We start from the raw sequence: 25,530 nt of genomic DNA, 5'->3' as shown, positions 1-25,530 counted from the left end.
AAAAAAATGTCATCCACCTCCAGAGAGAGAAATGATGAACTCAGAGTGAAAACTGAAGTACAGACCCTCTCTTTTTCCCACTTTTTTGGTATGTTTTACAAGATTTCAATTGTTTAATTGATATATTGTTTGCCTTAGTAAGTGGGAGAGGGGTGGGAGGGAGAGAGAATTTTTATTTTAAGTCAAAATTAAAAAAATAATATTAAAAATAATTTTTAAGAGGAAAAATTGTGAAATATTATTGTTAGGGCTGGGAAGAAATCTGGGACATAAAACATGGATGACCTTTAGGAGGGAACTTAGAGATTGTGTGGTACAGGGTTCTTACAATGGGGAATGTGGATCCTCAAGAGATCTGAATAGGTTTTAAGGAGCCTCTTAAGCTGGAATTTTCAGTGTTTTGTAGCTATAGTTCAACATAACTTTTTTTTTTTGCAAACCTAGGTATTTCATTTCATACATTTTAAAATCTTGTTTTGAGAAGGGCGTCATAGGTTTTACCAGACTTCCAAAAGTGTTTAAGACTCACTAAGGTTTGAAAATTCCTGATCTAGACCAAGTGAGATCCAGAGAACAGAAGTACTGTCCCCCTGAGCTCCCACAGTCCTTCAGAGCTTGATTGGTGGCCAGGGTGGCCTATTCCTGAAGTAGTTGTGCCACGAAAGCTGGGGGCTTGAACATCAAGGGAAAATATGAGTTCTTTCTTGGAAAGGAAAGCCAAAGTAAGACTCCTCTTACAAATAAACTCAGGACACCCTGGAACAGTTTAACAGTGGTTTTTATTAGTGAAATCATGGAACTTCTGGGCTCCTCTTTACACAGGACAGAACATTAGAGTCTATACAGCTGCCACCCCAACTTACTGAAAACCTAAGATGTTCCAGAATGGTTATATGGATCCCCAAGCAGGGAGCTACCTTTGTGGGGGGGGGGGGGGAAGAATGACTAGAACTGGGGGAAACACATAACAAGGCCTCTTAGAACTCTGGAGCCCTTAAAGACCTTCTAGCTCAACCCTCTGGTTTTTCAGATGGGGAAACTAAAGCCAAGAGAGGATGTATAACTTGCTCATGATCAAAAACAGTCAAAGAACAATCTGGGATTAGAGTTGAAGGTCTCTTGTCTCTCAAACTAAGGCCTTTTGGTCACTGGTCAAATCATGAAGTCAGTGAGAATAGTATCCACTGCTCTCTGCTTCCTCTTTCTATGCTTTTTCTTCCCCTCTGGTCTTAGGCTCCTAGGCATCCTCTTACTCTCTAAAACCAACTCTTTTCTGAGAACTTGGAGATGAAAGAGGTAAGGGCAGTGATTAATACAAGGGTAAAAACCTTTAATAGTGGGATTGTAGATATAAAGGAAAGGTAGAAGGAGGAAGGAAAGGATCAGATTTGGGGTGGGGGGTAGAGATGAAACAGAGGTCTTCTTGCATTAAGCCCTCTCTGCTTCCCTGAAAGACTGATTGGTCCAGTCTCCCCCATCACTATTTTGTACAGGATCTATGTTGCCACAGTAGAATAAAGGATAGTCAGTAATTCAAGGTGGTGGAAACACCAATGGGAAAAGCTTGGACTGGTGCCTTGGTTTGGCCTGACCTGACCTGGCAGGTCCCTGCTCAGACACAGTCCTCTCAGCCCCAGACCAACTTGTGTATAAATAAGGGGAAAATAAGAATGAAATGGCTAAATCTCTCCCTTGGTTCTGTGTTTTTGAAATGGAGTAAGGGTATGTGTATAATCATTGGTTTATGGTTCTCCCAAGGATAAGGAAAACCTTTAGGGGCTGCTCAAAGGCTGTTCATGGTTTATTTTAAAATAGATAAGGCATATTGTCTGCAGCTCTTGCTAAGCCGGAAGGGTCTTAAAAAAAGTGTGTCTAGTCTAACCTCCTTTCTAGGGCAGAAAATGCATTGTTTCCCAGATCAGGAATGATCCAGCCTACCCTGGAACACTTCCACTGATAGGGAGCTCCCTCCCTCTCAAGAAGCCTTTTCTATTGTGGGATAGATCTGTTAGCAAATTCTTCTTTATCTTCATGTGACTCTCTAACTTCCACCCATTGGTCCTGCCAAACAGAACATGTCTAATCCACAGAGTAGGTGCTTCATATATATTAGTTGACTGATCCCTCCTCCACAGCAAAACTCAAAATATGTGCTTAAATATTCCTAGATATATGATGGGATGAGAAGATGAGAAGATCTTTCCTAGCCCCTGAAAGCTAATACATAGTCATTGGTTTCCAAAGGAGCCCAAGGCACATTTCACCCTATCACATCTTGGGGAAGAGAAAAGAGTTCCCTCTTGCAGCTGGGGCTCCCTGTATTTAAGCTCCCACATGACAGACTAGGAGTCCCATTACTTCCCAGATTCTTTCCCTGGGCAAATGAAACCCAGCTTTCTGCACCTGGCTATTCAAACATTTGGAACTCATTCCATTCCACCAGCGCCACCCCTTTGGAGGAAATGTCCCCAAGGAAGAGAGTTCCTCTCTCCTCTGCCCACCATGAAGGCAGTCAGAACCAGACTTTGGCCTGGCTGGTAGGGTTAAGGATAGGGGAATGAGTATAAGTATGAAAGCAGCTAGTCAAGGCTGTTGGGAGAATATGTCAGTGTTTTTTTTTTTTTTTTTTAGGGGAAGGGAGAGGTGGACTTCTGTGTTTCTGTGTGTGGTGGGTATTTGTACTAAGAGTAGCTGTAAGAATGTAGTTGTGTTTGATGTGCAAGAGAGAAAGAAGTTTCTAGTTTAATTTCCTGGGTAGAATGGTGTGTGTGTGTGTGTGTGTGTGTGTGTGTGTGTGTGTGTGTGTGTGTAGAAGGGATATGGTCAGGGGGAATCTGCCAGTACGTGTTTGTGAATATCTAAATATCTCTGCACCTCTGAGGATGATAAGAATATGGATCTTTGTGACTGGCCTTGTGAATTTATCTGGATTTTTGGAGGGTTGGGTTTGGAAGAATGTCCATGAAAATACAGGTGTGTCTGAGTTGGTAGGTCCTTCTCTGGGCATGTGTGTTCTGTGTTTATGTGTGTATGTGTAATGTGGATGGGTAAAGAAACCACTCAGACCTCTAGCTCAGGATGGGGGCAACACTGTGGGACATGTAAGGGCCAAGACATTTTAAATCTGTTCTAGTAGTTCGGGTACAGAAGGGTATGGTCATTAGAGAAACTATTATCAGCCAGAGATTGACCAGAGCATAGACTGAGGGAGTAAAATATAGTCCTTGAGATTCTGGGGAGGCCAGGACAGGACCATCAAGGAGAAGTTTGTGCCACAGACAGATAGGCTAGATCTAATGAGGGCCAGGGTCAGGGTCTCTGTCCAACATGGGAAGAATCTTCATGTTCTTGGTTATGTGACCTTAGAACCAACAGGGCATCCACATGAGGGAACCCAGGGCTGCACCTGTGGCAGCTCCAGCCAACATGCCCATGGCTAACTCGCCCCCAGTATCTCTGCCGTAGTATGGTGAGTCACGCAAGATGACATGGGTCACTCCTGGAGCTGAGAAATAAAGCAGATGGGAAAGGAAACTAAATTTAGGACAGAACTGAGGGGAAGAGATGGCTCAACTGCTCTTCAAAGACCCTCCTAAATCTGACCTTTCTAGGAAGCTCTCTGACCACATATACCTTGCTCCCTTGAACTCACAATCTGAACCTTTCAAAGAGTATATAAATGGGTCTTTCTCTCAGAGTGGAAGAATATACCTGAGAGCAGTTACCTCCTGAAGCACCAAAGGAAAAACTAGTTGGGCTCTGAGGAAACTTTATGGGATAAGGGGAAATATAGAGTCTTGGGGGCCTCAGAGGGAAGAAGGCCTGCTTGGAGCCAATCTCAACACCCTGAGGAAAAGTAACAGGGATTAGAAGAAGGAAGGGATGCTAAGGAGAGAGTTGGGACAAAATCTTGAGGTAGGAATTGAGGGACCTAAAATCCCAGAATCTCAGAGCTGGAAGCAACTGTAGAGGAAAACTAATTGATACCTCCACTGATAATGATATTACTACCTATGAAGGTAGTCTATTTGACTTTGGACTTTTCCAGAAACTCTCCTTTCCAATCTACCCTCTGACCCTAGCAACCAAATAATGGAGTCCATTCTTCATTAAACCTCCACATCCTGAATCCTCAGAAAACTCCCTTCTTCCCTAGGGTTCAGGGTCCAGGAAAGGGGTCATACCTCCATACTGAGGCCCATAGTAGCCGGTGCGGATGTAGGTGGCATCGTGGGCATTGGGTGGCACCATCTGGTAATAGTCGTCGTAGGGGTCATAGATGCGTACCTGGGGACACAGTCAAAGTTCAAAAGTGGGGGGGAGAGAGGTTGTCCCAGTTCTCAGTCTCCAGACTCCCCAAGCTTCTAACATCAGATCTAAGTATAGTCTGTCTCTGGCTCATGGCTCCTATCTTATTCTTTTGCCCCGCCATGAACCTTGGATCCTGATCTTCTTCTCCCTGCTGCCTTCTAAGGCACTTTTTGAGTGTCTCCTAGACCCATATCCCAAACCACAATCAGCTACTCCTGCTAAATGTTTGTACCTTCTGGGGTGACAATTCCCTAAGAAATTTAGAGGGGGAAAGGGAACTTGAGAGGTCAATTTGTTTATTTTACAGTGGAAGAAACAAAAGTTTAGGTCACACAAGTGGTCATAGAGTAAACCAGGGGCAGAGCCACAACTAAAGACTAAGGGTTGTACCTTTGAGCCCTTCTCTAAAGTGCACTGCCTCTAAGAAATAGCTATGATGGGGGGGTGGCTAGGTGGTACAATGGATAGAGCACTGGCCTTGGAGTCAGGAGTACCTGAGTTCAAATCCGGCCTCAGACACTTAATAATTATCTAGCCCTGTGGCCTTGGGCAAGCCACTTAACTCCCCCATTGCCTTGAAAAATCTAAAAAAAAAATAGCTATGATGACAGGGATAGAGGAGAAACTTTTGGTCTTGTAATAAGTTTTCCAGAAAACATCACCTTTTCCTTTCCAATTAAACCAGTTGTTGAATTTGAATCCCACAAACAGACTAGGAATTTTCCAGTGGTGAGGGGGTTAGGGAGAGGCCGGAGGGTAAGTCTCTTCCTCCAATATCTCTCATAGAAACTAAAAAAGAACATGCTTAGGGAAATGCTGAGGACAAAACCAAATAAATCTTCCTTTTTTCTATATGACCCCTAGGAGGAAGTCAATGGGCTTCTTCCCCTCTCCTTGGTCCTGAAATTCACCTTCTTGATTCTGCCTTTATGAGTAGTTCCTAGGCTCCTCCTATCCGGAGTTGTAATGCTATCTCTTTACCATCATCACTCCTCCCCCTAAACAATCTTGGCTTACCCAAGGAAGTTACCTGTGCCATCAGGGACAGGCACAATTACCCTGCAGAGTTGGGCAAGGTTAGTGCTCCACTGAAACACATAAAAAGGGACCTTACCACAGCATAGCTTGGTGAGGGAAGCTGTGCAAAGATGATTGCTACTAATTTAAAGAGAAGGAAACTGAAGATTAGAGAAGTGACTTCTCTGAAGCCATGTAGCCATAAGGGAGAGTCAATTCAATCTTCCTGGGGGGATTGAAAGAAGCCTGAGATAGTGCTCATTCCTTTAATCTAAGGCGCCCCAAAAGGTAGAGGGTGAGGGGGGTGGTGGTAGGAACAGCTCTACAAAGACCAAAACAAAGGACAGGGTAATAACCCCCAGACATGCAGAGGTAAACAAAATACTGATGTGCAAATGAAGGAGATAGGGTTCTATACAGAGATACAGAAATACAGAGACCCAGAAAGACAATTGTCAATTTAACTCAACAAATACTTCTTGGGGGCATCTAGGCAGCTCAGTGGATAGAGCACTGGTCTTGGAGTCAGGAGGACCAGAGTTCAAATCTGACCTCAGACACTCAATAATTATCTAGCTGTCCGACCTTGGGCAAGTCACTTAACCCCACTGTCTTGCAAAGAGACAAAAAAAAAACAAAGAACTCCTAACACTTCTTAGCTTTCTACTGTATATAAGCCCCTACTCTTGATGCTGGTTAATAAACAGCTACCATAAGCAAAGCACAGTGTTTATTGCTGAGGATAGAAAGATACAAATGGAACAGTCCCTTCCTACAAGGAGTTGGCATTGTATTGAGGAAGGCACCATGTACACAGATACATCAATACATGATGATTTAAGGAGGGAGAGAACACTACCTTCTGAAGGGATCACGAAAGGCATCATTTAGGAAATAGCACCTTGAAAAAATGAAGGGTTCAAAAAGGTGAATATGACAAGGAAGTGCATTCCAAGCCTGGGGGGAATAGCTTTTGTAAAGGAGTAGAATCTCCACAATGTGACTTCAAACTTTTTCTCTAGCCACACTGTTGTCAATCTCTCACCTCATGCCATTGTCTCAGTGTTTCTATCTTCCCAGTAAGGAAATGCCCTTTCGGGGGCAAGTGGTTCTCAAAACTTCCTCCCATCTGTTATGTCCCACAACACACCCAGCCTCACACCCTTCTTCATGTACCCTCCTCCCTATTCTCCAGATCTTTACTGTTTTTCAAAGCCCATTTCTGGTGACACTTCTTTTAGGAACCTTTATCTGATGCCTCTAATCAGGAGGCTCTCTTTCTCCTCTCATTGTCCAAAGCCTCCTGTGCATGTGTTTCACTGTCTCTCTATCATCCAATCCCATGTACTAGCTGTAACATTAGACAAGCACTATAGTCAATGGATAGGATGTTGGATCTGGAGTTAGCAAGACCTAGATTAAAATCCTTATCCTAATATTTAGCTGTGTGACATACCTCATCTGTAAAATAGGGATAATTCCCAGGCAGGTGGGAGAGAAGGACTGAAGAAGAGGAGGTGGAAAATGCACCAAAAGTCAGCAGGTATGAGGTAACCACCTGTGTTCTGCTGCGCATGGGCAGCTTTGGGTTCCTTCTTCCCTTTCCTGCCTTCCCTCAGAATTGGGGATTCTGCCTTAGGCATGGGTTGGCTCACCTGGAGCCAATCAGGAAGGTGCAAATGAGATGGCCGAGACAATTGTTCTGCTTGGGGACTTCTCTGCCAGTCTCCCAGACTCCGCCATCCATAGCCCTGGGATTTAAGCAAGACCCAGTCTCTGACAGAAAAGGGCTAATTTGTGGAAAGAAGCCTGTTCTGTGAGAGAGCTGGGTGCTTCCCTTTTCCTCCTCTGCCCCCTCTTCTCACCCCCACGAGCACCAGACATATAGGGACACAGAGTTAGACAGAGATATATCTAATTTGATAATTGAGAGTTTTATGCACCAGCAAGGATTTTAGTCAATTCTCACTTTTCTTTTTGTATCCAAAGAGCTTAGAACAGTGCCTTTCTCATAGTAAGGATTTAATAAGTATCTTATTCATTCACTTATTCATTCATCAGGGTCAGGGGTAGGGGAAGTCCCAGCCCCTCTGCAGTAAGAATCCCAGGCCTTATTTATCTCATTCTATGACATTGCTGTCCAGTCACCCATTCCCTCAAACTTATCTTCCCTCCTCACTCCCACTCTTCTCTGAGCCTTGAGCCAAGAGCTGCTCTGCCCCCAGGTCAGGCCATATGTGTCTCTTTCCTGCCTTTGCTGTCAAGTCTGTCAGATGCCCACCAGGCCCTTGTATTCACAGAAGCCCCTCTAGATATTTCCTGATGTTTAACATGCCTGTAGTTTACTGAAGTTTGATACTAGCCATTCCTTGGCTCTAACTGAAAACAAGGCTATCACCGTAACCCTCCACATATGCTATGCAAGGATTAAGTGAAAGAAATAGAAATATTTAACCTCTAGAAAAGACTTAGGGGGAATATGATAGCCATTGCTAGGCATTTAAAAGGCTATTGCCTAGAAGGATAGGATTTGTTCTGCCTGGACTCAGATAGCAAGTGAGGTTTGGGGGTGGGAGTGGGGAGGAAAAGTGGCATAGAGAAAGATCTTGGCTTAAAAGTAAGTTATGAGGTGGCTAGGTGGTACAATGGATAGAGCACTGGCCCTGGAGTCAGGAGTACCTGAGTTCAAATCCAACCTGAGACACTTAATAATTACCTAGCTGTGTGGCCTTGGGCAAGCCACTTAACCCCATTGCCTTGCAAAAACTTAAAAAAAAAAAGAAAGAAAAAAAGTAAGTTATATCCAACTCTTCATGACCCCATTTGAGTTTTTTTCTTGATAAAAAATACTGAAGTGGTTTTCCATTTCCTTTTCTAGCTAATTTTACAGATGAGGAAACTAAGGCAGATAAGGTGAAGTGAATTGCCCAGGGTCACACAACAAGGAAGTGTTTATGGTCAGATTTGAACTCATCTTCCTGATCCCAATCCCAGTGTTCTATCCACTAAGCCATCTAGCTGCTCCAGAAAGTAAGAAACTGAGGTTCAAATTCTAGCTTAGACTTTTACTGCTATATAACCCAAATTCTCTGAGTCTCAATTTTCTTATCTGTAAAAATAGGGATAGCAATCCCTTGCTCTACCTACTTTACAGAGTTTTGAAATTCAAATGAGATAATGGAAGAAAAGAGCTTTGAGTACCCTAAAGTACCATTTCTCTGTGTTCATCATTATAATTCATTAGCACCATCAAAAATTAGAATGGAGAGGCGGCTAGGTGGTACAATGGATAGAGCACCGGCCCTGGAGTCAGGAGTACCTGAGTTCAAATCTGGTCTCGAACACATAATAATTACCTAGCTGTGTGGCCTTGGGCAAGCCACTTAACCCCATTGCCTTGAAAAAAAAAATTAGAATGGAGAGTTTCAACAAATATCCACTTGCTACACACTGGTTGGACATACCACCTGCTGGGCATGTTGTAGCAGAGATTCTGGTTCAAGTATCATAATAATGATGATCATGATCAGGTTAAAATGATAGTATTTATATAGTAATTTAAGGTTTGCAAATTATTTTACATAGGTTTAACTCATGTGATCCTCACGACTCTGGGAATTAGCTGGTATTATTATTATCCCCATTTTACAGATGAGCCAACTGAGACAGGAAGCTATTTAGTGACTTGCTCAGGATTAGCTCCCTTCCAGCTCTGAAGTTATTGTATCTCTGTGAAGATTCTCCCCTCTGGCCTTCTGCTTGGGCTGGTGCTCTCTCTGTATCTCTGTCTCCGTCTTCCTGTTTCTCTCTCCGTGGTCCTGATCTGAGTCCACCTCCTTTCCCACCTAGAGCCCTACAGTGCCTCCTCTTCTATCCCTCCCACTCTCAGGGCTGGTTTCTCCTGCTCAGCAATCTACCACAGTTCTCCTCGGTCTATGGATGATAAGCCAGACTCTTTAGCCGGGAGTTTGAAAGCTTCCATGGTTTGGTTCCCCGGAGGTCAATCTCATCTCAATCTTTTGACCTTGTCTTCTAGGAACACCAGAAGTATTCCCCACCATCTCCTTCCCATGCCTACATACATCAGGCTAACCTGTCTTGGTTACTTTGCTCAGTTTATCCTCTTGCCCCCCCCCCACAACATTCTCCTCTCCCCAATTCATTCCCCACCTCTTCTCTACCCCAGCAAATCCTCTTCAAGGTCCAGCTTCAGCCCTCCATGTTCTAGGAAGCCCTCCTTGATGATTCTAGTCCACAAAGATTAGAACTTCTCTACCCTTCTCTGTTTCCACAGGGCTTACTCCCAAAACACAGGACTTCTTGCTGATGAAATCAAGACTATCTCCAAAGCCAGAATTCTCCCTATAGGTGCTGTCTCCCTGCCCTTCAGCAAGATCAGAGCCCTATCTTAGACATTTTTTTCTTCTTTGTTTTTCCACTGCACCTAGTGATCAAGTTGAATCTTTCTGAGCTCTGAAAGCCAAAGACTGGACAAATGTGCTGGCGCTCACCAAAGCCTTCTCAGTCAGATGGAGCTTGCTCATGTATGCACATGCATGTGTCTGCATGTACCTGTTTCAATATGCATGTGCATATAAAAGTACATAAAGGTATGAACTTCATGGATATGTGCCTCTGTAGGCGTGTCTGCTTGCATCACTATCTCTGGGCTCATGCCACCAGCCCTATCAACTTGGAAATCAAAACCTATGGCCAAAAAGGATCAGTAAACACTTTAGAAAACAGAGCAGAGGTATCAGGCCCAGGAGCATTTCAGAGAATCCTAGAGCCACAAAATGCCAGAGCTGGGAGGGTCTTTTAAGACTGCTTAATCTAGACTTATTAATACGCAGATGAAGAAATTGAGGCCCAGAGACAGCACACAGTCCATCAGGGGCTGAGGACAGTAAAACTATCTGCCCTTAAATATTTTCATAAGTTGCCAATTCATTCAGGCAAAAGTCTCATTTACCCTTTTGTCTATCATGTCAAGTTCTTTTGTTGTTGTTGTTGTTTTTTGCAAGGCAAACGGGGTTAAGTGGCTTGCCCAAGGCCACACAGCTAGGTAATTATTAAGTGTCTGAGACAGAATTTGAACCCAGGTACTCCTGACTCCAGGGCCGGTGTTTATCCACTGCGCCACCTAGCCGCCCCTATCATGTCAAGTTCTAGAAAATCCCAGAGTTGAAAAAAGACCTCACAGCCCTATTCAATTAATCAATAAACATTTATTTGGCACTTACTGTGTACTGAGACCTATGCTGTCCAACCTGTACAGAAACTATCTTTACAACATCTTCTGTTCCAGCCCAGAGACCTCCTATGAGAGGATTCACTGCCCTGCATCCTAAAAGCACTTTGGGATAGTTCTAATTTGGGGAAAATTTTCTCTTAGGTTGTTCCTTCTCTTTACTGAAGACTGAACTAGAGGGCAGAGGTGTTTATTCACATAGCAGCAGAGGCAGCTAGGCCAGTGATCACTAAAAGCCAGTAAGGATTTGTGAAAAACTATTTATACTAAACTAAACTAATGAATTTCCTTTTTTTTTTGATTTACCAATACTTAGATTGGCTGATAAAAGGAATGAACATCACATATCCAATAGATACCTGTATTTCAGCAACACATCGATGAAATCTTTCATGGTCTCCTTATGGAAAAGACTGAGGGATGTGGGGCTCAGGGAATTAAAGTTACATGGATTCAGAACTGGTTGAACCAACTCCTTTTCTGAAGAGGGATGAACATTAGGGTTGGTTGGAATATGATTTAGAGACAAAGGGATTATCTAGATGATTCTGAGGCTCACAAAAGGAGCAGGAAGTATATTGGGGGTGGTCATTTGGCAAATCAAAGAATTTCCCCAAACCTAAATGTCCCTCTCCCCTGTCCCTCTCCCACTCCCCATCAGATCACTTACCCAGCGTCTCCTTGCCCAAGAGAAGGGCCACCCTACATTGGCGTGCCATTCGCGGACTACGCACCTGCCCCGAGGCCGAGCCCGCCACCTCCACAGTGGGACAGTACCTACTGCCCCCAGGGCCTCCTTCCATCAGAGCAAACAGGAGAAGGGAGGCTGGGGTGGGAGGTTAGAGGGGCATCTGAAGTCTCCCCCTTCCCCCCAACCTCCTTCATCTTACAAACTAGGCATCCTCCTCTTCCCTCCTCCTACCATGTGGAGAGCTAAGGGAGGGTTAGTAAGGGACCTAAATCAAGATCCAGGGCCCAGTTTAAGGTCTCTCCCTGAGTTCCTGTTTGAGGATTAAGGAAGTAGACTTCAATTCTCTGTGGAGCTGAGCTTCATCTCAGTGACCCCCCTCATTCTTTTGCCCCCACCCTGATTATTGGAAATCCCCAGCCCACATACAGTGAGCTTCCAAGGGTCTTCTTTCCTCACTTCCAGGATTGGAAAGACCCAAGGTGAAGCCAGAGCTGCCATCCTTGGTCCTACCAGTCCCCATTCCAAAGCCCCAAGGCTCCTGCCTTCATGAGGATGGCTGTTTCAGGCCATAAATTTTTTAAATGTGATTAACACAGTCTCACAGTAACTCAGAGAAAGACAGAACTAGAAAGGCTCTTGCCCATTATTCAGTCCATCCCTGCCCCCTATTTTACAGAGGAAGAAACTGAGGCCCCCCAAAAAGGAAAGGAATTTACCCAAAGCCACACAGCTAATGAATGGTAGTCAGGACTCAGCCCGGAGATCTCAGTAATGGAATTCTCTATTTCTCTTTATGGCCAACTCTCAATTGGCCCTCACAAAATTCCATCTTACATTTTGTAGTCAGGACCATTTCTTGTTAAAGTAATTGTTATTTGAGCCTCAGTTTCCCCTCATTCTCCATAAGGCTGTCCTTGGGCAGAGGATCTTGCTCTGATTGTCCCCAGAAGGCAGATCCAAAAACTAGGCAGATGTCACAGGGAGAATGATTTTGGTTCAGTAAAGAAAAGGATAAGCTCTATGGGCAGGGAGAAGGGAATAAAAAGGATAAGAAAAGAAAGACAAGGAGAAGAAGGAGAAAGAGGGAGAAGGAAAAAGAACAGAGGGAGGACCAAAGTGTTGCTCGTAGATCTGACCCCTAAAGAAAGGAGGAGGAGGAGAAGAAGGGGAACTTACCGGGGTGGAGTTTGCTTCAAGGAGGGCGGCCTTCCATGCTCTGCAAAGAAAAGAGGGGTCAGTATAAGGACCTGGGCTTCCCTGAGACCAAAAAAAAAAAAAAACGGCAAAGCTCTCTTGACTTTGGGTCTTCACTCAACCCCTGCCTTCGAGGAGAAGGGGGGGAAGGGGAATAAAAGAAGGGAATAAACACATATTAAAGTCCTACTGTATTCCAGGCTTCAGTCCTCTTGTGGTGTTATAATTTCCATTTAGAGCTGAGGAAACTGAGGCAACTATTAAGTACTTACCCAGAGTCACACAGCTAGTAATTGTCTTGCTGACACCAGGCCCAATGTTCTTTAATCTGCACCATCTAGCTGCATGCTTCTCTCTCCCAGCCAACCCTGAGAGAGAGGCACAGTGCCTCTTTTGAAGGAGTCCCTAGTCTGAGGGCCCTTGGTCTCAAGAACCCCTCAATGAGGAAAGAGCAAGGCTCCTGTTCTCCTGAAGGTTCTATGGAGACTACAGACCAAGAGTTCTTAGCCTTTTGGTCATAGGCCTCTTTGACCAATCAGTCTGGCACAGATAATCATATTAAAATGAGTTATCAAAATATTTTAAAAGGTCACAGAGTAAATTATTATTGATTAGAGAAATGCAAATTAAAACATCTCTGAGGTACTCCTCATACCTCTAAGATTGGCCAATATTACTATAAAGGAAGATGATCAATGTTGGAGGGGATGTGGGAAAACTGGGACACTAATGCATTGTTGGTGGAGCTGTGAACTGATCCAACCTTTCTGGAGAGCACTTTGGTTTTTTTTTTTAATTTTTTTTTAAAGAAAGATTTTATTTATTTTGAGTTTTACAATTTTCCCCCCATTCTTGCTTCCCTCCCCCCCACCCCCCACAGAAGGCATTCTGTTAGTGTTTACATTGGTCCAGTGGTATACATTGATCTCAGTTGAATGTGATGACAGAGAAATCATATCCTTAAGGAAGAAAAATAAAGTATGAGATAGTAAAATTGCATTATAATATAACACTCTTTTTCTAATTTGATGGTAATAATCTTTGGTCTTTGTTCAAAGTCCATAATTCTTTCTCTGGATACAGATGGCATTCTTCTGAAGAGTACCTTGAACTCTTCCCAAAGAGCAATAAAATTGTACATACCCTTTGGTCCAGAAATAATACTACTGGGTCTGTATCCTGAAGAAACCATGAGAAAAGAGGTAAAAAGCTCACATGTACAAAAATATCTATAGCAACAGTGACAAAAAATTGGAAATTGAGGGAATGTCCATCAATTGGGGACTGGCTGAATAAACTGGTTTATGTATGTGATGGAACACTATTGTTCTATAAGAAATCATTAGGGATGAGATTTCAGAAAAGCCTGGAAAGACTTGCATGAATTGATAATGAGTGAAATGAGCAGAACCAGAAGAACACTATACACCCCAACAGTAACATTGATTGATGATTGGCAATGATCGATTTGCTCATTTCAGCAATACAATAATCAAAGACAATTCTAAAAGACTTGTGATGGAAAATACCTTCCATATCCAGAGAAGGAATTGTGGAGTTTAAATGAAGAGTGAAGCTTATTATCTTCAATTTTAAAAGTTGTCTTATGTATTATGACACTTTTTTCTCTCTTATGTTTTCTTTCTTCTGTTTGGATCTGATTCTTCTCTCACAACATGTTCAATATTGATTGGTTATGAATATAGAGTCTGTATCAGATTGCCTTCTGTCAGGGGGAGGGAGGGAGGGAGAAAAATTGTAAAACTCAAAACCTTGCAAAAAATGATTGGTAAAAACTACCATTGCATGTAATAGGAAAAGCAAATAAATAAAATATTTAAATTTTTTAAAAAGTTCACAGAGTGCAAGTTAAGAATCCCTGCTCTACAGTCTGGAACTATGCCCAAAGAGTTATAAAACTGATCATACTCTTTGACCCAGCAATACTCATATTAGACCTATATTCAGAAGAAATCATAAAAAAATAGGAAAAGTCTTACATGTTCAAAAATATTTATAGCAGCTCTTTTTTGTAAGGGCAAGGAATTGGAAATTGAGGGGATGCCAATCAAGTGGGGAATGGTTGAACAAATTATGGTGTATGAATGTTATGGAGTACTACTGTCCTATAAGAAACCATTAGTGGTTGGGCTTTAGGGAAGCATGGAAAGAATTACATGGACTGAAGTTGAGTGAAGTAATCAGAACCAAGAAAACACTGTACACATCAACAACACTGTAAGATGATCAATTATGATGGATGCAGCCACTCTCAGTAGTTCAGAGAGCTAGGACACACCTGGGAGACCTGTTATGGATAATGCCATACTCATCCAGAGGAAAAAAAAATCATGGAATCTGAATGTATATTATGCTCACTTTTTAAAAACTTCTCTTATGTTTTTCCTTCCTATCTCATGATTTTTTCTTTCCCCTTAGTCCTAATTCCTCTTACACAAAATGACTAATATGTAAATATGCTAAAGCAAAAATGTATATATACAATTTTTATCAGATTGATTGCTCCAATGGGAGGAGGGAGGGGAGAGAGGGTGATAGAAAAATATGTAACTCATAAATATCCATATGAATGAATGTTAAAAAACTACCATAGAATGTAATTTTAAAAATTAAAATTCAATTAAAAAAAAGAAATGAATGTTGAAAACTATCTATATATAACTGGAAAAAAATTAAATATTATTTACCAAAAAGTAAAAAAGATAATCCCTGCTCTTGGTTCAAGATGCTTTCTTATGTATTGTTGACTAATCCCCTTTTCTCCCCTCATTCCAAGGTCTTCACTAGGGACCCATTCCTGACTTTCCATTCCTCTCAGAACTGGTGAGCCTGACAGACACTGATCCATGAGATACCATTGATCAGGATCTCCCCAGTGCAGACAGGTACCTCCTCTGCATCTTTTACTCTTAGAGTGATTAAGTCACTTGTCCAAAGTCACCCAGGCAGTATGTGTCAGATAGGAATCATCCAGGTCTTTCTGGTTCAAAGGTCTGCTATCTAATCACTAGATCATATTGCCATCTGTGTTTTTAGTTTTTTAAGTTTTTCTGAAGGGGTCTACTTCCCCTTTCAGTCTGGATGTTCTTGTCCTTCATTCCCCGCCAAAAACAGTCTAGGGCAATGGAGAAGGACTCAGGGAGCTCCCACACCTCATCTATCTGGAAACTTCCAGAGGAAACTTTAGAAGGGCAGCTCCACAAGGTGCCCCATGGAATGGGGAGGCAGGGCTAGACCCAAAACAGATGAGTCTTTGTCTATTGCTGGGACTTGGGGCCCAGCTACTGGCAGGGGTAGTAGCTGAAACAAGGCAGCTCTGTATTCCAGCCCCGAGCTTGTCACCCAAGTAGTTCAATCTCTGGGCCTCAACTCATCTCACAATATACTTGGGCACACTAAGATAGCATTCCTGCCCCATATCTGAACCCTCGAGATTGATTAGGTGCCATAATCTCATAAACAGGTACACGCAGAGAGCTGAGGGCTGAGGGTGTTGGGATAGTAGGGACAGGTCTGAGCTGTCATCTCAGGTACAGGTGGATTTATGTGCATGGTGAACCCTTATTTGAAATCGGCTTGACATGTAATACAACTTAGGCACATCTACATACATAGCTGGAATGCCCATAAAGTTATGTTAATGGAGATTTAAAGCTGGAAGGAACCTTGGAGATTATTTAAATCTAGGCCCCTCGTTTTACAGATATGGAAATTTAGCTCAGTGTGGTGAAGGGATTTGCCCAAGGTCACCCAGTCAGGAAATGGCAGGTTCAGAATTCCCAGTTAGGTGCTCTGACTCCAAATGCAGCATTCTATTCACTAGACTAAACCACCTCCTATGAATGCCCACCTGTCTACATGCAGGTTCAGGGGTGAGGCATATATTGGGATGAAACATACCCAGTGTGGGAGGAAGTGTGGAGTGCCAAAAGAATGATTGGTTTGAAGTTCAGGAGAGCTGGGCTTTAGCCCAAGCTTTGTGACCTTTGTGAACCAAGTTTCTTCTTCTGTAAAATGAAGGTACTGGGATTGGATGATCTTTAAATCCCTTCTAGGAGGTGTAGTGGATAGAACACTGGGCTTTGAATCAGGAAGACTCATCTTTGTGACTCAGATTTGACCTCGGATGTTAACTGTGTGATCCTAGGCAAGTCCCTCAACCATGTTTGCCTCAGTTTCCTCATCTGTAAGATGAGCTCCAGTATTTTTGCCAAGAAACCTCCAAATGCAGTCATGGAGAGTCAGACCCAGCTGAAAGGATGCAACAAAATCCCTTCTATCTGATCCTATAATCAAATGATTACAGTATCATGTGATCCATTCATTAGATTTTTCACACTATATTTCAGATCAATTTGCATCTTCCTAGTTTCCCCCATCTCCCTCTTCTCCCTTTTTTGTCCATATCCTGGAATAATCACTCTTCTCCTTTGCTTGTTGAAATCCAGAAGCTTCTTTTTTGATGTCCTCCCTGATCATCTTCTTGCCAAAACTGATCTCTCTCTCTTCTCACATATTCCTGGAATATTTTCTCTAAATTTCTCCTTTGCTTCTAACATTCTCTACTTGGTCATAGACTTACCTCTATGTCTTATCCCTCCACTGGATTGTAAACTCTTTGAGGGTCAGGCTTACAAGGGGCAGCTGGATGGGGCAGTGTATAGAGCTTCTGGAGTCAGGAAGACCCTTCTTCCTGAATTCAAATCTGGCCTCAGATACCTCCTAGTTGTGTGATCTTGGGCAAGTGACTTAACCCTGTTTGCCTCAGTTTCCTCATTTGTAAAATGAGCTGGAGAAGAAAATGGTAAACCACTCCAGTATCTTTCTTGAGAAAATTCCAAATGGGATCATAAAGGGTCAAATAACTGAAAAAAACCCAAAAAAACAAAAAACCATGACTGAATAAAAGAAGGCCTACATTGTATTTCACTTGTATAATCAGTGCTAGGAACAAGGCTTCCGCACAAGAAGTATTTAATGAATAGTTGTTAAGTTACATAAATGCGTGTTGTTGACTCTTATGGATGTGAGGTTATATATTTATTCTAGCCTGCCCCTTCCAAGCCCTGCCATGCCCAAGGTTTCTGTCACAGTGACCCCCAGGGCCCAGTCTGGGACTCTGCCAAGGAGCTGCCTCTGTGTGGTGGCTGACTCAGCCTCTCCAGAGAGGGGCTAGGGGAGCAAACAGGTCTCCTCTTCTAGGCAGTCCTCTGGGAACCTCCCTCCTATCAGAAGATCTACATCAACACAGCCTGGAACAATCTTCAGGGACTGCTCATAGCTTCCCTCCATCCCCAAAGCTTGCTCTGCAGTCAAGACAACCCACTGGCTCAAAGTTAAGACTTTCCCCAAGAGAGCCTCCACTTGCATCCTTCTACCACCTTGTTCTTCTAAACCAGTTCTCACCTCCTCTGGGAAGCCTTCCTTGATTAACCCTCTCCAATTTTAATGGAGCCCCCAATGAGGGGCTCTCTAAGGGCAAAAACAGCATTGTTCCTTTCAGACCAGGCCCTCCCAGAGACCAAGGGCCGTTCCTACTCCTTCAGACTTGGAAATTCTGTTTTCAGAACTAGCTGAACAAATATGCCTTCTTGTCTTCTCAAGTATTTGACCTAGATAAGAAAGGATGTGAGAGTGGGGAAGGAGAAAATTGTTCCTTTTATAAATTGTAATCAATAGAAGTGAAATATTAAAATCACCTTGACCGTGAACCCACCAATCTGAAGCTTAAGGATGGTAACGTCCCTTCATCATACCTATGTGGATTATGGATCAGCCCCATGGATCATAGGGCTGGTAGGGACCTGGAAGCTATCTACTTCAACCACTGCAATTTTCCAAATAATATCTTGTTACATCTTTTTCATTTTTCAGTATGTCCCTTCCCCATTCTCTTTAAAATACACAATCCCAAATAATAAAAGAATTAAAAAGAACAAACAAGTTTGAAAAAAGTCTGACTTCGTGTTCAGTTCTCTACATCCCCAGTCCTTGATCTTGATAAGAAAGGCTTTCTCCTTTTTCTTTTTTAGGGTCAAGCTTCAATCTCTTCATTTTACAGATGAAAAAACTAAGGTGACTTTCCCGAGGCTACACAGGTAGTGTCAAAGGCAGGATTTGAATCTAGGTCCTCTGAATCCAGAGCCAGTGCTTACATCACCTGTTCAAACTGAGCACCAGGCTTTTCCTTTTCTTGTGACATCTTTGACCCTTTAGATAAATATCTGCCCCAAGGCTCTTTTCTCCTGACTGTTAACTCCCTCCCCAGAATGATGATGATGATGATATTAAGTTAATATTTAAAGAAACTGTAAAGTTCAATGCTTTACAAATATGGTCTCATTTGATCCTCACAACAACCCTGAGAGGGAGGGGTTATTATTCTCCTCATTTTATAGTTAAGGAAACTGAGACAAATAGAGATTAATTGATTTTCCTGGGGCACAGTTAATAAGATCTGAGGCTGGATTTGAACTCTGGTCTTCCTGGCTCCAAGTCCAGTTCTTTATCCACTGAACCACCTAGCTGCTGCCATTTTAAGAAGGACTCTATGTTTAACCTCACCCCACCTGAAGTCAGTCACTCTCTGGATTTCTCTCTCTCTCTTTTTTTTTTTTTAAGTTTTTTTTTTTTGTAAGGCAAATGGGGTTAAGTGGCTTGCCCAAAGCCCAAAGCCACACAGCTAGGTAATTATTAAGTGTGTGAGACCGGATTTGAACCCAGGTACTCCTGACTCCAGGGCCGGTGCTTTATCCACTACACCACCTAGCTGCCCCCTCTGGATTTCTCTTAACCTGCTACTTCCCCTTTCTCAACATTAACCTTGGTCCTCCCCATCTTTCTAGCTCCCTTATATATATATATATTGTCTTTCTTCAGTAGAACAAAAGCTCCATGGGGGTAAAGATTGTCTTGTTTGTACTTCTATCTTGTCCCATACTAAGTTTTTAATGAATTCTCTATCTTTGACTCTAAGTGATCTGCCCAGCACCCACCCTCCAGGAAGGGACAGATGCAATAAAGACCAGAGGCCTTCTTCACCAAAGCCCACCCCTGCCCACATTGGGGGGTCACTCACAAAGCCTCATCCTTTGTCTCAGCACACAATATCAGACGGGGGCCATCCCTCAGGTATACCATCAGGAGAGAGTCCCGATTCCGGCCTTCAGGCAGCTGCACCTCTGAATAGTAGAGAACACAGGGAGAAAGTCAGAGAGTCCTGTCTGCATAATCAGTCCCAAATGTCACTTGCGTCCTCTCATCCCAGGTTTTCTGTCCACCCTGACCCATGCACAAAACTCTGAGCTAATGGCCTGTCAACAAGGAACCAGGTTTTGACAGGTTTATTTATTGGGCCCTGCTTATACTTCCACTGTCAATCAAAATCATTTGTTTGAAGTTTCCCTGAGTTATATGTAAAAATCACTACATAGTTCACATATTAGAGAAGAAGAAATTGGACTTAAAGAGACCTAAGACACAGTCCTGGCCCTGCCAAGTCCTTGCGTGAAAGGTATGTCCTTTCCCCTCACTGGGACTTAGCTTTTTCCTCTATAAAATGAGGTTATTGGGTTTTATGGTCTTTCACATCCCTGCTAGCTCTGTTATGCGAGGGTACTATCTTTCACATACATTTATTCTTCATGATAGCCTCTGTAAAGAAGGTTGAGCTAGTATTCTTATCTTTATTAGGCAACTGGGGAAACTGAGAGCCAACAGGGGGAGGCTGACTGATTTAATTAAGGCTACACAGAGTTAGAACTCAGATTTATCTTTCTCTAGCCTTCCCATTCTAATAACTGGGAAGGAAAACAGGGAAATCCTGAGGATAACTGAAAATGATAGATGATCCAAAAGTTTCTACCTTAATTGAATTTGATTCCATAAACATTAATTAAATGCTAAAATTGTAAAGGTCCCTGGGTTCAACCCTGAAGATACAAATATGAATAATAACAGTCTACTTTCAAGGAACTTAGAGTTTTACAAAGTGCTTCACAAATATAATTTCATTTTATCCTTTTTTAAAATTATTTTTTTATTTTTTCAAGGCAATGGGGGGTTAAGTGACTTGCCCAAGGTCACACAGCTAGGTAATTATTAAATGTCTGAGACCGAATTTGAACTCCTGACTCCAGGGCCACTGCTCTATTCACTATGCCACCTAGCTGCCCCTATTTCATTTTATCCTAACAACAATTCTGGGAGATAATTGCTATTAGTATCTCAATTTTACAGAAATTGTAGAAACTGAGGTTGATATATTAGATGACTTGCCCAGATTCACACAGTGAGTGAATATCTGAGGCAGATTTTGAACTCAGGTCCTCTGTTCTCCAGGTCTACCATCCACTTATATTCCTTTATCACATGACAAGGCTCATGAAGACTTGAGCTCGAAAAACCAGTGATTGTCTTTCTGTCAGAGTCTACAGTAGAACTCTGATGTCTAAGGTAGGTCATTTCCCCAGAATGGTTACAAGTAATTGAGATTATATTATGTTAGCAGTTGAAGGATGGGCGATCGCTGGGCTCCACACTACTCTCTATCCCAGGTCTCAGACCACACACCCCCATCCACAGAGGGACTCTTATCTACTGAGATGAGGGGAGAGAAGCTTCCAGGGCTGTCCATTGGACAGTCCAGACCACAGCTCCCTACAATATGGCTATTGGGTAGTGAGCATCCATCCAAATGTTCTCCTGAGGAAGGCAGGTGGCCCCATCAGGAAGGAAGTGGAACACTCAATTTGGATCAACGTACAACATGGAAACAAAATAAAGACTGACAGATTGCTTTCTGTTGGGGGAGAGGGAAGTAAGATTGGGGGAAAAATTGTAAAACTAAAAACTCAAATAAAATCTTTAAAATAAAAAAGGAAGGAAGTGGAAGAAAGGAAGGGAGTGGGAGATAAAGAGCCTGATCCCTCTCACCTGGACACTCCTGTCCGACCTTCACCTCTCGGCAATTGAATCGGATCAGCACTCGGTCCTCCTCCTCCTCCAGGCTATCATCCTTATAGTAGCCCAGGGTACCATCCAGCCATAGAGTGAACCAGTTCCGCTTCCAACGCCGAAGGATGGAGCCTGAAGAGAGAGGGCCACCCACCTACTAGGCACACCCTTAACCTACTCTTCAGTAAAGGAGGCAGATGCTCCTCTCTGACCACCACCTTACCTTTTCCCCAAACCCCAGTGGGTCTCTCTTTTTTCCTCATTAACAATGATCAAAGTAATAGCCCACATGTTATATGGCACTTTAAAATTTGCAAAGCAATTGACACTAATGATTTCATAATGATGAAATAGGTGCTGTTATCTCCATTTTACAGATGAGAAAACTAAGGCTCAGTAAAATGACTTGCTCAGGGTCACAAAGTTCCCAAGAAGCAGGATGTGTTTTGTACACCCTTAGCTGAGTAGAACATTCCTTCCATTCTATCATGGTGCCTCTCAAGATATCCCTAGGCTTGTAGACAATGCAAGGGTCCCCTCTATTACTTCATTTGATTCTCATAAGAGCCACATAATGGAGAAATTGGTTAAGGATTCTAATTATCCCTCTAACATAAGGGAAGATTCAAGGCCTGCCAGAGCAGGGAAAATAGCATTCCCATTTTATAGAGGGGGAACCAAGGCCCAGGAGTGGGAAGGGACATACCCGGTACTGGACAATGAGCCATTAGACCAAGGACCCTAGTCTCCCAGAAGGCCCAAAGGTACAACTGTGAGAAGGATCATATTCAAAGGCACTTTGTAGACCTCTAATCATATGTGAGTGTCAGGTCCTATTGTCATCATTACTAAAGTGCTCTGACAAGTGACTTGTAGCATCCTAGACTACTGGAGTCAGGGAGGCCTTAAAGACCCTCTAATCTACACCACCTCATTTTATCTTTGTAGAAACTGAGGAAGGGAAGGGTCTGGCCCTCGAATCTAAGTCCTTTTACCTCCCAGAGGACTATGCAAGAAGCAATAGAAAGAAAGTTGGAGAGTGATTCAGGAGCCAGATCTGTTACTTACTGATTATATAATCCAGTCTCACTGAACCTCAATATTCTCAACTACAAGATGTGAGGGCTGGATTAGAAGAGCTCAAAGATCTCTTCCAACTCTGACCTCTTTTGGTTCTTAGAAAGTTTCAAGGGTGCTGCCCCCTCTTCAAGCTCCAGGGACCCAAACCTCACAAGTGCCCACCCAGCCTGCCCACCCAGGGGAGCCATCACTCACTCTGCCTCCAGAGCCAGCCAGCCTTCACCAAGGCCATCTCCTCAAAAGGACCTTCCAGATTTGGGCTGGGACTTGATTCCTATAGACTCTTTATCAGATGAATGCCTTTAAATGGAAAGAAAATACCCAGGATTACAAAGAAAGCCAATCATATTTATACACATTTATCAAAATAATTTAAAAAACAAACAAGTTCACAGGTCTCGGTTAAGACCCTCTGCTCTAGATCCCATCCTAGGGTGGGTCTCTAGATACACCTCCTTTTTTAAGGCTTTTTCGAGGCAAATGGGTTTAAGTGGCTTGCCCAAGGCCACACAGCTAGGTAATTATTAAGTGTCTGAAGCTGGATTTGAACCCAGGTACTCCTGACTCCAGGGCCAGTGCTTTATCCACTGCACCACCTAGCCACCCTACACCTCCTTTTTACAAGATTCATTTTCCTTGCCAGACTCATATTCCAAATTTAGACCCTTTGTAAAGTTGAGAGTATCACTTAATATTCCTGATGCCAAAATGTCACAAAAGGTCATTTAAAAGTAAAACACCACTATAGCCCTCTCAAGCCTTTTCTATATTAATTCTGGGAAGATGTAGGACAAGATAAGGAGAAGGGGAAATCCTGAGGATAACTGAAAATGATAGATAATCCAAAAGTTTCTGCCTTAATTGAATTTGATTCCACAAACATTAATTAAATGCTAAAATTGTACAGGCCCCTGGGTTCAACCCTGAAGATACAAATATGAAAAATAACAGTCTACTTTCAAGGAACTTAGAGTCTAATATATAATAATATAATATATATGTATTATAATCAATCAATAAACCTTATCAAGCATCTACTATGTGCTAGGTACTATGCTAAGCACTGAGAATACAAAAAAGGCAAAAACTTGCCCTTAAGAAGCTTATAGTCGGGGGCAGCTAGGTAGTGCAGTGGATAGAGCACTGGCCCTGGAGTCAGGAGTACCTGAGTTGAAATCCCACCTCAGACACTTAATAATTACCTAGCTGTGTGGCCTTGGGCAAGCCACTTAACCCCATTGCCTAGAAAAAATCTAAAAAAAAAAAGTTTATAATCCAATATATACTATAACATAACAAATAGAATATACAATCATAAATGTAATATAATCAATCAATAAATCTTATTAAGCATCTACTATATTCTAGGCACTATACTAAGCACTGGGAATACAAAAAAAGGCAAAAAGATAGTTCTTGCCCTCAAAGAGCTTACAGTCTAATATAATACATTACAATATAACATATACATGCAATATATAACATAATATGTAATATAATCAATCAATAAACATTTTTAAGCACTTACTATATGCTAGGCACTATGCTAAGCACTGGGGATACAAAAAAGTAGTCCTTGCCCTCAAAGAAATTACAGACTAGTGTAATATATAATGCATATATGCAATATATAATTTTATATTTACATAATATAATCAATCAATCAACATTTTAAGCACTTATTATATGCTAGGCACTATGCTAAGCAGTGGGGAGATACAAAAAAAGACAAAAGATAGTCCTATCCCTCAAAGAGCCTACATTCTGATGCAGACATCATTTTATACAAATAATATACAAATCAAGCTATATATATATATATATGGAATAAAAAGGAAATACTGAACAGAGGGAAGATACTGGAATTAAGAGGAATCAGGGAGTTAGCTCCTTGAGGGCAGGAACTTAGGGGTTTTTCCTTTGTCTTTGTGTCCCCAATATCTTTGACCAGGTCTGGAACAGTACATATTTAATAAATGTTTGGTGGATTGAATTAGCTACAAAGATGAGAAAAACAAAGGTCTGGTCCTCAAGGAGCTTGCAAGCTAACAAGAGGAATACAACACATCCAGGGATATATCTAATACAAGATAGAATATGGTAGGGGCGATTGCTGAGTCATGAGGATTTGTTTGTAGAAACTGAGCATTTTAATATGGAAGTTCAAAACCAAGCCTGGTCTTGCTGTCTGGTATACAGCTGGAGCTTACTAAATGCTTATTTTCTTCCCCTACTGAAGTTATAATGAAGCCGTTTTTAGTGAGTCTACACAGGATGAGGTCACATCTAATACTTTTATTTAATTACCAAAAGCAGTTCATAGGCAGTCCTCTTTCCACTGAATCACATTGATTTCACCTATGTAACAGTCCACAAAACACATAACAGAAGAGCATGATAGTAACTTGCCCAAGAATATTTTCTATAAGAATCCCATTTTTTCAAGATAATAGCTAGTATTTCTATACCACTTTTAAAGTTTGCAAAGCATTTTACAAATATTAACTCTTTTGATCCTCATAACAAACAACCCTTTGAGGTAGATGCTATCAATTATCCTTCCTTTACAATGAAGGAAACATAATCCTAACACTATATAAACCAAATTCTTTTTACAACCAAATATGGTGCTGATGCCTTAATTAGGAAAGGCAAAAATAGAAAAAGAAAACTATAAACCAATTTCCCTAATGAATAAAATACTAGTAAGGGGATTATAGCAATATATCAAAAGATCATATGTTATGACCAGGGGAAATTCAAACCAGGAATGCAAAGCCAGGTCAATATTAGAAAAATTATTAGCATAATTGACAACAAAAATCATATGAAAAAGTCTTTCACAAAAACATCATCCATTCCTACTTAAAAACACTAGAAAGTATAAGAATAAATGAAGTTTTCCTTAGAACAACTAATATCTATCTAAAACCATCAGCAAATATCTAAAATAGCAATAAGCTAGAAATATTTTAGTAAGAGCAGGTGTTAAACTTAGGATGCCCATTAT

At 42.0% G+C, this 25,530-nt stretch overlaps 1 protein-coding gene across 2 annotated transcripts in view; it reads right to left on the bottom strand.

Annotated features, from left to right (window-relative positions):
* Nucleotides 1-2,762: 2,762 nt before the first annotated feature.
* The window catches only part of PLEKHB1 (pleckstrin homology domain containing B1), a 35,959-nt gene continuing 13,191 nt past the window's right edge, over nt 2,763-25,530 (bottom strand). Inside the window, exons 2-8 of one of the 2 annotated variants that reach the window (XM_074216844.1) lie at nt 22,716-22,820; nt 21,420-21,572; nt 19,564-19,666; nt 12,447-12,486; nt 11,250-11,375; nt 4,185-4,287; nt 2,763-3,505 (exon numbers count right to left, since the gene is read on the bottom strand). In XM_074216844.1, coding sequence (XP_074072945.1) covers nt 3,363-3,505; nt 4,185-4,287; nt 11,250-11,375; nt 12,447-12,486; nt 19,564-19,666; nt 21,420-21,572; nt 22,716-22,752 — 705 coding nt within the window. In that variant the 5' untranslated portion in view covers nt 22,753-22,820 and the 3' untranslated portion in view covers nt 2,763-3,362. The remainder of the gene's footprint in view (nt 3,506-4,184; nt 4,288-11,249; nt 11,376-12,446; nt 12,487-19,563; nt 19,667-21,419; nt 21,573-22,715; nt 22,821-25,530) is intronic. The other variant, XM_074216843.1, reaches the window with a different exon arrangement.

Source organism: Macrotis lagotis, chromosome 1 (assembly GCF_037893015.1).
Source record: "Macrotis lagotis isolate mMagLag1 chromosome 1, bilby.v1.9.chrom.fasta, whole genome shotgun sequence".
Lineage (NCBI taxonomy): Eukaryota > Metazoa > Chordata > Mammalia > Peramelemorphia > Peramelidae > Macrotis > Macrotis lagotis.
Note: the sequence above shows the minus strand (reverse complement) of the source record. Positions and strands in the feature narration are given on the sequence as shown.